At 32.5% G+C, this 12115-nt stretch overlaps 1 protein-coding gene across 1 annotated transcript in view; it reads left to right on the top strand.

The window, feature by feature from the left end:
• The window catches only part of LOC145663820 (unc-112-related protein-like), a 250900-nt gene that overhangs the window by 231121 nt on the left and 7664 nt on the right, over window positions 1-12115 (top strand). Inside the window, exon 9 of the mRNA XM_081729912.1 lies at window positions 11289-11525. Within this exon, the coding sequence (XP_081586038.1) occupies window positions 11289-11525 (237 nt within the window). The remainder of the gene's footprint in view (window positions 1-11288; window positions 11526-12115) is intronic.

Here is a 12115-nt window from a genome sequence, read left to right as displayed (position 1 = left end):
CTCCGTATATTAAACTGGATTTCATGCCAAAACTCCATAAATCAAATTAATTGTAGGCAAAAGAAAACAGTGTTGTTTTCGAAAATGTCCTTAGTCAACCGTATTCTCTTAAGTTATTTTCTAACTCATTCCTTAAAACACTTATAAAACTCTTGCTATAGATGATAATTTCACCGTTATCTTACGAAAAGTAGGTAATTACAATTTTCTTTTATGTAGATTACTTTTCTTTCACAGAAATAGAATGATGGAAGCACACACAAAATCATCATCTCCTGAAAACCTTACTTTTTTTGACAGGCACTTTTGGAATTGAGCTCTTCAGTTGTCAGTGCCAGCATCTTGACACAGAATGGCAAAGAGTGTATATATTTTTCTAGTGGACTTCGTATATTGATAAATTGTTTTCTTATGGAAAGTAATATACTGAATAATGTAGGAATTGATTGATTAATTACTCTGTGGAGCATGTTTGATTAATGCATTGAGCTGCAATACTAATGTACTTAAGGATTAACATGTTGAAACTTGATTATAAGAATAATTTCTTTACTCAGTATTATCTTAACTAAATTTTACCTTATAATATTTTTGTTGAATATAGATAATTAGCAAGTATAAATAAACGTTTCTTGGAATTCTTATTATAACTTTCAAGAACGTTTAATTAGTTTCTCGTAGTACTATTTATTCGTAATAAATTATATTTGTTTACTATTCTTCGGATCTCTCCAAGAAATACATCAACAGATCCTAGTAGTTTCCGGTAGCTGTTAACTAACGATATTTGATATTGCTATTGAAGACTGTTAGGCAAACAGTAAACTCTTACTTCAATTTAAAAATATAATAATAGTTAAAAAATAGAGGTTGAACCTCTGTTATTTTACTTTTTTTTAAAATATATAGTTTAGTATATTTGTTAAACTTTCGTGAACTATGTAAGGAAACTTACCTGTCTAGCTAGTTCGATTTGCAGGTCTTCAGCGGGCTGAAAAGTGAGGTTAGAATTTAAAATCAAGGATAGTGAAGAAAAATCAAGGATATCTAAGCAAGTACAGGGTAGACATAAAATATCTCCCTGATAACAAACGGCGGTGTTATTTAGGGGGGACAGGAAGGGGCAGTTGCTCCCCCCTGCAAGAGTTTGAGGAACACACATACTTCAATCAATTGTATACTAATATACTAGTACAAAACATGAAAGTCTTATGTCGGTGGTGCTCTTGCACACCCACCCCCTAAGCGAAGTCTGAAATGACGCACATCATGATAAAATATTAACAAGAAAATTAAGAATGATAAGAAGCATATGGTTTCCAACAAATAATAGGAAAACTCGAACTTTTTTAACTGATTTAGAGAATCTCCACATATGCTCCATGGAGCTACGTTGAGTCAATAAGTGGGATGCTGAAGCATAGACGTTTCATGTTTGGCGATGAGTAGGAATTGTAGGAAGGCACAGATCATGAGAAAGTACCATTGTGTTAGTTTTCGACGGATGAACTCTCACAAACGATAAAAACTATCCACATACTGATCATTTACTCTTCTAGTTAGGGATAAAATCTGAATGAACAATTCCTTGAGATTAATAGTGATGATAAACTCGAACATGACTTTAGTTTGCTTCAATTCTGTTGAAGTCTTCTACCAGCGTGTGAATTTTCTTTGATCTTTGTGTAGATGGAGACTTCCATGTTAAAGGTGTACTCTTGGATTAAATATCAAGCAAGTAGCAAAACATTTTATCTCCTATATTATATTTTCTGAAAGAGATGGCAGTAGTATCGGCTTTCCCGATTAACACGCACGATATCCTCATTCGTTCCTCCTCTTATTCAGAAGTTTATGAGTGCTGTTAACAACGTCGTTATGGTTTAATGACGATCCTTTTAAATACACTGCGCTATACGATTAATATTTTTGGATTAAAAGATCCAATATATTTCAATAAAAAATTTTCTTGTAGATCTTATATCTGGAGAACTACATATAGTATAGCCAAACCCAAACTATCGCTTAACTCAGTATGATGTGCTTATTGCATAGAAAATACGAAAACTCGATTTAGGGGCCAGATCCTAAAACTAATTATTGTCCAAGAGCGCAAATCTTTTGATCCTCTATTAAAGCTAAAATTATTGTTCTCTTAGCTTATTTTCACAAGTCGACCACAGCACTCATTGTCAGCGATAGATTCTCGAACATTATTTTAAAACACCGATGCTACTCGAACCAATATCTTACTATTGCAGAGTCACTGTGTAACTGTCCGAAGGAGCTTTTCCTAAAAGCTGTTCTTCAGAGTTGGTTTTTCTCACTTTTCAGCAGTACAATCATTAACAATAAAAGGACGTGTCTGTGCCCGCCGTTGCTTCAGTGATCACAGGATGAATCATCATAATTATGAGAGGGAAAAATGGTAGAGTGCTTTTCAGTCGCAGTTATTTAACTAGGTTCACGTACTTCACCGGGTATACGCAATCATTTATAGACTCTGATTACAATACGTATTCTGTATTAGTACTCCCTGCGATTTAGGCGTATTGGACCTTGAAAGCAACCACCTAATTCTTCCCCTTTTTAGCAAGGAGCATAACACAAGACAAAATACGAGGTGTGTTCAAAAAGTATCGAATCTTTGGTTGGCAAAAATACATTTATTGATTTGGAAATCCGAAACCTTAATCTCCTTCCAAGTAGTCTTCTCTCTAATACACCCACTTTTCCCAGCACTCCCGCCATTCTTGGAAACACTTCTGGAACGCAGTTTTTGGAATGGTGAGCAACCGTACCATCACATTCCACGTAACTGTTTTTTTGGTTTAAACCAGGTTTTTTTGGTTTAAACCAAGTTTTTTGGTTTAAATAATTTGCTCCATATATTCATATCATATGTGGACAGAAATAAGTTTGTTTCGGCTTTTTGTTATTATGCAACAATCGGGTTATGCTGGAAGGGGTCACATAAGCTTAAAGCTGAATAAAAACCGCTTCTCGAGTTATATCTGAGAGAAATTGTCCTCCATTTGAGCTCGGAACCAGGACTAATTGGCTATAAATGCGATACGTCTGCCGACTCACTCACAGAGGAATCCTGATAAAAATAACGTTGTACTGATGTTTACATGCTTATTAATATAACTGTCAAGAGTCATTTCAGAAGGACAATCAGATAAACAGTTGCACAAGTGAAACCATTATACAGAACTGCATATGGACAATTTCAAAGTACTACGGAGTACATAACTAATTTAGTTCAAGTTAGTTAACAACGACTTTTATTGGTCCAAATTAAAGAAATACGACGACTTAATTTGCATATCAGTAAGAAAAGTGAATACAGATACGAATTACTTGAGTTCACTTTGGCTCAGATTTATTTATACATAAATAGATACCAAAGATACTTCTCATTTCACTAAATGTCTCTCGTGGGGTCTGTATGACCCCCCCCCTCCCACAGACACACACATACAAAGTACGCCATTTCTATGTATTTTATCAATAGTAAACATTGAAACGAAAAAAATATTTAGAATTTTTCTTTGATTGCAATTACATAGCAATAACAACAACTACAAAAGAATCACAAAACAAACATTTATAAACTTATAAAAAAAAAGTTGCTTTTATAGTATAATCTTTTTGAGTAATGAATGGGGAATTTAGGTCTGAATATAATACGAATAATATACGGGAGTGAAACGTGATAACCCACAAATGTGTGTTCATCAAGATTTTACAAATACTTACACTTTTACGAACATTTTTCGTTTTTTGGTTTAAACCAGCCAACCCTGATTTTATGTATTGATTTTTTACGTTATTTTTCAACCCTAATCTCACTTTTCATCCGTGAACAAGGCCGGAAGTTTTTTTTACAGTTTTAGAATCTTTGTCTTTGCAGCTTTTAAATTTACATAATTGTTTTCCGTGCGTACTAATGAGACTTTAAGTATTAATAAGTGTGACAAAGTGCATTGTAACTTCTAAACAATAATTAAATATTGTCTTGAGGAAGTAATTAGTATAATATGTTTAAATGCATTTGTCTCAAATGTGATTCGTATATAATAATTAAATGTAATATTTTTAGAAATATTTAATATCAATACTTGTTTAAAAAGCATGTTTAAGAGGAACATTAAAAATATTTATCCAAGGTATAGGTTTAGAATTACATAATTTTCCCTTTTCTTAGAACTTATTATTTTAAAATCAATGCTAATGAAGCCTCTTTAATAATACACTTCTGTTAACTTATAAATTACTTGTATAATTACTTCTATCGTTTCTTTTCAGTCTACTCTTTATTTTTTTGTTCATTACAGAATTTGTATTCGTGTAATTGCAGTCCTGAGAATACTAAAGGGGTAACGACTTTCTTTAGTGTTTACCCTCTTTATTTTTCCCCTCACTACCCGTCTCTTTCTTGTAGTCCAAAAATTCCCTCCCAAGTAGTTTGCTTTCAACCTATGAGCACAGAAGGCGATACTCTTTGTAAATATACAACAATTAGTATTCCACCAATGAAAATTAACAATATGCGTATGTGTGAATAACGTTTAAGTTTCTTCCTCCGCGACAATAGATATCTTGCACTCTGGATATAAGCCAATAAATACTACGAGAAACATTCAGAAAGTAAATTTCCCACTCGTACTATGGCTAGGAAACCGTATGTTGCGCAATGCGACTGCGTGCACATGAGAGAGTAGGATCCTAGCATGGCACATGCGCCAGCGGAACTTCTTTAGTGCTGTCACTTACGTCGTGGCAATGGTTGAAGATGGACGTTCCTATTCCAGTTCCCGCCGCATGAGAAGTGCGAGCAGTGATCGTTTTTCAATGCACAGGGCATAGCGCCGATTGAAATCTATCGTCAGCTGCATCGTTGCACAAATGTCAATGCTGACCCCATGCGCCTTCCTTTGTGTTCTGCAGTTAGTTGCTTCGGCACGTACCTGGCATACAACTTCTTGAACAACAGTCGCTCCGTGACAATGTGCGCAATAAGGAGTGGGAACTGCTTGCTTATGATGTTAGTCCCATAGACTGGTACAGTTGACGATGGATTTCAATCTGCGCTATGCCCTGTGCATTTAAAAACCTTATTACTGCTCGGAATTCACACGTGGCGGGAGCTGCAATAGGAACATCTATCTTCAATCACTACCACGACACTACTGAGAGCATTAGGGATGTTCCGCTGGCGCATGCACCATGCTAGCACCTTACTCTTTCACATGCACACAATCGCTTCGCCCAACATACAGTTTGCTAGTTATGAGACGAGTGGTAAAATTACTTTCTGGATGCTCCTCGTTTCGTTATACTTAGGCTGCGTATATTTTTTTATAATGGTAGTTAAAATTCTCACAGTAGACTTCTGTTTATTTAACCCCGAAGCTAATATATAATATAATGAACTCCAGAGTAACGAGAACACATTCAGAAAAAAAAAAAAAAAAAAAAAAAAATCAGAATGTGATCATAAGCGTTTTGTATTTTAGCGTTACGTAAAAGAAATCTGATTTAGATAGGTCTTCAATTGATTGGAAAGAAAGTTTTGTTTCTGCTTATTTCTTTAAGATTTGTATTTCATTTAATTATTTCAAAAGCTGATATCTTTCATTCTCAGTATTACAAGAATTGTATTATTTCGGATATAAACTAATGAGTTGTGAATCTAATTTAACCTCACATAAACACTGCGTGAACAATAATAGCAAGGAAAAATCATGTAATCGTATGTGGATCTGTCAATCATTGTCGAATTGTTAAATCTTAATGCATTTACTTAAATGAATATTAAGTTATAGAACATAGGCACATACAAGCTTTGTTTTTAGTTTTGTTTTGTATGCACATTCAAAACGAAGAGAACATGAAAGGCCAAAAAATGTATCCTTCATTTTACGAAAGGAAATTCTCTAATTTAAAATCGTCGAGTTTTCTACTAATCAAACCGTGATTCCTTTTAGTTCCTGTAAGAAGTAGAAAACAAAATAAATGTTTTAAAAATATTTTTTCTGTACTGTTTGTGTGTTCTTTCCAAAGATTTAACTAAGATTCTTTCAGATATTTCATTTTCATCCCAAGGTTGCAATCTACACTTTTATGTAATTGTGTGTCAAGTTACCACCTGCAACTTTTTAAAAATATGACAAATTTCAGCTCCAGCATTTTTTTTTTTTTTTTTATTAATTGCATGCATATTTGGAGTTAATTTCCTCTGTAGATACATTGTGTACATCATACCAGGGATAATTGTGCAAGTGGTGATAATGTATTACCTCGTTGAGTGTTAGTTGTTAATTTTCATTGATTGAATTGTTCAGTGATCTGTAAATATTTCAGATATTTATGTGCTACTGTTTTCTTTTATTATTTTTAAATTTTGTTTTAAATGATTCGTTTGCATGACAATGACATCTAGCACAAACGATGATAAAAAACAGACATTTTAATTAATTTTTTCCCTTTTGATTGAATATTTAAAGTTTTATTTTCTAAATATTTCAATCATGAATCGATAAACCATTTTCACGTGAACTCTAAAACCGTGAGTTTTCTCGTCTGTTAAAAAATACTTCGAAATACCTACTAAAAACATAAACTAAATATTCTTCACCCAGACTTCGAAGACTTCCATTTTGACAGTGGAACATTGTGTGCCGATCCAATCCACATGAAAGAAAACTAGAAAAATTCTATTTAAAATCATATGTTCACTAGATTTTTTTTTTGTTGTTGTTGTTAAAATGCCAAATATTAAGGGAGAAATCAAAGTAATGAGAAGTTTTTCTTAAAGGATGAGAAGGAAATGGAAAACACATATCCTGAGTAAAGTAGAACGAATGCTATATTTCTACTAACTTGCTTCAGTTTCTAACGAATATGCGAGGTTTTTAATTTAGTTTGCAGGCCGTTTTCTTCCCTTTAACGAGCTGAATTTATAGTTGCAGGCCAATAGTAGGCCGACAGTGATTCGATTCTTTAGGCGGTCAATTTCCCATGGCGTGGTTACCTTTGGCATTCTCTAAAAACAAACAAAAATTGCCCTGTTTCTACTCTGCAAGCCTGTGTTCTTTGTAAAATAAAGTGAATATGTGGAAATAAAGTAAGCACATTGAAACCCGACTCTGAGCTAGACTTGGTGGCGGCGAAATTACAAATATTTATATTCAGATTTATTTATTTATCAAGATATTATTATTAAAAAAATACTTTCAGAATATTACAAGTGTTTTTAGTTGTAGTTATTACATTCATCTCGGCTAAAAATGATTTAAAATAGCCTTAATCCCGGTGTTTGTAGACCAAATAAACATCTGAGTCTCAATGTTAATGCTGTTTCATAAAGTCATTGCATGATATGTACATATGAATATATTACTAACTCTTAAGCCTTTTGTGCATTTTGTATTTTGTTTTAGTTAGTTATTTGCACCAAAAAATAGTGATCTTTTCCTCTGTTATAATATTTTAAAAATTTAGTTGTAGTCATATTTACAATGTAACCAATAATTCAAAGGTCATTATTATCTTATTAGAAAAAAAAAACTATTATGTTATTAGCTATTTGTACAGTGGTTGTAGATAGTTACCCTATTAGAAAAGCAATAAATAGATTCTTTGTTGCTTCTGTAGTTTCACGATGTGGCAACATTTAGGTTTAGTACTTCTTACAGTGTGTTTCTTCAGTGCTCTTTTTTCATGGTTAATTAATTGTCATTTAAATGTGAAGTATTTCAAAACATATACTTTTTTTTCATAGGTTTACTTTTGGCGCACCACTAGAAAGAATTGTTGAAAAATTATAATTCTTTCACTGATTTCCTTCTTATTGTCACTTAAAAGGTTTCCATTGGGCAACTTGAAAATATCTCACTTGGCATAAATAAATTCAAGGGGACCACCAGAAGTAATTGTTAAAAAATTACATTTCTTTTACGAATTGCGTATAAATGCGGCTTTCGGATGTGTAGCATAAAAACTACGTGCGAGAAACACAAACTAACTTGTGCTAGGTGACCACTAAAAAGCACGAAAGCTATCTAACCTAGTTCAGGACAGGGCGAAGCTGGTGAACCCGCGCGATAGCGGCGGAAGGGAGCAGAAGTATAAATGATGGGGGTATGCGTGTATGTGAGGGTAGTGAAAATAAGTGGGTTTTTGGCAATAATAAGAGTTTCAATAGCACGTGTCATGGTTTCATACTAGTAACAGTCCACTTGTAAACATAAATTACAGGTTCTGTACACTGCAGAAATATGCAGCCGGTGGAAAATAGCATCTTAATAGACCCATCTTTCATATGCACTTAATTATTTTATCCGTTGTAAATCACGTGTAATGATTTTAGACTAGTAACCCTACACTTGTCAACGTAAAATACATCTGTATTACTTTGTGTTTAATGCTGTCGCCTGCAGAAATTTGTTTTTTATAAAGATGTCTTTTCATGCAAATTATTGAATTTTACCTGTAAATCTTCCAAAATGTGGTGCGCCAAAACTACACTTGCACCGTTTGTGATCCTAATAGGCTCTAGTAATTTCCGTTCAAGATATTTCTAACGAGTAAACTTTGTCCAGGATCACAGCGACTTAAATTATATTATGCAATAAGAACTTCACATGCTTTGTGCTTCAACATCAGTGGACATTTTTCAATTTATATAGATTGGTTTATTGATACAAAGTATAACGTATTTTTGAAAAACTACGAATTATATTGGGGATGTCACACTCCTATGCATTCCCTCACAAAATTATATTTATGTAAGTGTGATAGACGCACCTAGTTCTATATTTGCTATTTTTATTTTACACGTATCTTAGAATATACATTCTCTCTTGATCTTCTTAATTGCTTGTGCCTTTAAAATAGCACCTTTGCCCGTAAATATTAACAATACTTAGAAAGTACATACAAAAATATACATTATCGTTGTAAACAGGAAGAAGAAGAAGAAAATATAAAAAAATAATTTAAATATGTGTATCATATCAAACGATCTCTCTATTTCGTTGCTAGGACAACTTGTTTACATGTTTGATGTCGTTGTTATGGAACTAAAAAAGATAGAACGAAGAACCACATTGTTATAATTGGATGTATATTATTTATTATTGTGACAAATAAAGTATATATGGAAAAATATATAATCTAAAAGTGCATAACTGTGGTGCAATTCATTTTGATCTCGTGAACTTCATAAGTATTCAAAATATATTTGAATCAGGGAAAATAACGAAGAAATAACGTTACATGTTGATGCGATCTTCTACACTTATCAGACGAAATCTATGAAACTAATGTGAAGTTCTGTGTATCTAAATCCTATTGTTTTACGTATTAATGCTTTTGTAATTTTTCGTAAATGACCAAAATTTTGTTTAATCGAAATTCAGAGCAATAATAGTAGTTATCTCATATTATATGCATTTACAACAAAATATGTACTAAGTAGAAATTTTGGTGTAATAAAAGTATATGCTTACGAGAATTAACTAATTTTTGATTATGAAATTAGTATTATTGTTATCCCATTCTGTCTAAATCCCCTTTTACTATTTTAAGTTTAGGATCTTTTACCCTAGTAAAATATGATTTTAAAATCTTACTTCCAATTAGTAATGTAGAACGGTGTAAAACTTTATCCTGCACAGTATGTTTTGTTTTAATTGTAACATGTTACGATGAACGTATAGGAGTATAATGCCCTCTATATAATTTATTTATTAAATACGTTACGTCATATTAATACACCAATTTATATAACGTGAAAAATTTCCACTGATGCTGAAGCACAAAACATGCGAAGATCTCTGCATATAATACGATCTAACCCGCTGTACTCCTTGAAAATGAATACTCGCTAAAGGAATCTGAAATATTGAAAATTGCTAGAGCCTAACAGGAACACAAAAGAAATCGTACTGTTTTCATCTTGTAAAATGTCTACGTTCTGTTATTAAATGAAACTGTCCCTCTTCATTATATCTATGATTACACTACAGGACATTGTATTTAGATTATTTTAAATCAAACAATTAAACGTAGTTTTGTTGGTATTTTAATGATTACTTCGCTCAATCAATTGTTTTCCAAACTATACGTAGAAGCTGTTATAATGTTTTATATTTGAAACAGACACATGACGGTCAGTTTTCGTAATTTTTATCGGTATTATTATTTTTCAGTAAATACTAATATTATCTATTTAACAGCTTCGGAGGATATTATTAATAACTATTCTAACCATACGATTGGCAAAGACCTTTCAGCTGACAATATTACGCAACTTGCCATTCGTATCAGTGTAAGATATGTGAATAGGAACCCGCTTTCCAATGGGTATAGAAAGGGACTATTGCCTGTTCTGTCTAGAACCGCACAACTCACAAGAGAAAAGATGAACGTTCTCAGATTTTTCTTAAAATTTAGAATTCTAGGAGATATCAGTCCGAAGATTTTAAATAAAGGTTTCTTTATTATTTGTTTTTCACAATATTTTCCATAATTGATTGTTTATATAGCTGCGAATAGTATGGAACTAGTTTTTAACCTTTTGATAAATGAATGAGTAATAAGATTTTTTGGGGGAATCTGCCGAAGTATAATACCAATTTGTTGTGTTGAGTTACAACAATGGAAGCATGAATTTGTACTTTAAAATTAAAGTTCTTATAGAAAGTTCTCCTTGTTCACTCGATTTTTTCTTTTTGTTTCTGTTTCTTTATTTCTTTTTCTTTATTTCTCTTTCTCTTCTCTCTTCTTTTTTGTTTTGTTTTGTTCAGGAAATTTATTGCTGTTATTTCCAAGAATCGAAAACTTAAATATTAATTGTTAACAGTCCAGTTAGGTTTCCAAAGTGATTTTAAAAACTCGTAACTAAAATTCAATTTCTTGAAGTGCCTTTTGTTAGTGCCACTTTCGTTACGATATCTATGGTATTCTTTTATTTAAATTGTATATTAACATTAGTTTAGGTTTAACGTAATTCTATCTTAAAGTATTACTCGTTTAGATTTGTTTCTCTGTTTGTATTACACATGGTAATTCTGAAGAAAATAGTCCTTAATAACAAAACGAACATTCTTTTGGAAATATGTATACTTTCTATTGGAATTCAGCTGATTTCTGTGACAAAAGTTTCCCACTAAATAAGGTTAAAAAAATGTATGTAAATATTTAGGTGTAGATTTAGATTTCTTCATTCCAACGATATTAAATGACATATAAATAACATTAAATATTTAATTTCATAGATTGTTCAGAGGATTTTAGAAGCACATGCCAATGTGAAGGATCTAAATTTGATGGATGCAAAGATGAACTACATCAAATTCTGGCAATCGTTGCCTGAGTATGGAATATCACTGTTCATCGTGAAGTTCATGGGCCATAAGAAAGAGGAATTGCTAGGAGTAGCGTTCAATCGCCTCATGCGGATGGATATCAATACAGGGGACCACATCAAAACATGGAGATATAATACTATGAAGGTACGTTTCGTAACTGCAGGGAACAAACTACATATCTTTTTCTCGGCGTCAACTCTAGCTGTTGTTGATGCCATTTGAGATTTAATTGTCTCGATAATGTGGAATGAAGTACTGTACTAGTTATTGATGTTAGTAGGTGACTGTTATCCGAAACCTAGTACAGATCACATATAGAAATCTGGCAATCTTTGAATTTGAGGAGAGACGGGTTTCCAAAATAACTACGTGTACAATCTTTTTTTTTTTTTTTTTTTTTTTTTTTTTTAAATTCAGTAAATTATAAAGTTAGGAAGAATAAGCAGGAGTGGCAGTTAGCAGATGCAAACAAAACCCAACAACTGATTATCGACAACAGCGCCATGAACATAATCTTATTTAACATACATTATCACCACGAATTAGCTTCTTACAGTAAACATCTAGTTCTCACTTCTATATTTCAAACCCATTCGTTTGTGTCACACCTCCTCTTGACAAACATAAATAACCAAGTAAGGTGTTCGTCTATTCCAAAAGCCATAATTTTCTCCTACTGAAATAATCTCTCCTATTATTTCTTTCCTGAGCCCACCGCTTCGCTCTCCTTTTAT

The sequence above is a fragment of the Thermobia domestica genome, chromosome 11 (assembly GCF_964235325.1).
Source record: "Thermobia domestica chromosome 11, izTheDome1.hap1.1, whole genome shotgun sequence".
In the NCBI taxonomy this organism is placed as follows: Eukaryota; Metazoa; Arthropoda; class Insecta; order Zygentoma; family Lepismatidae; genus Thermobia; species Thermobia domestica.
The sequence above is the reverse complement of the archived record's forward strand: the minus strand, read 5'-3'. Positions and strand labels throughout refer to the sequence as shown.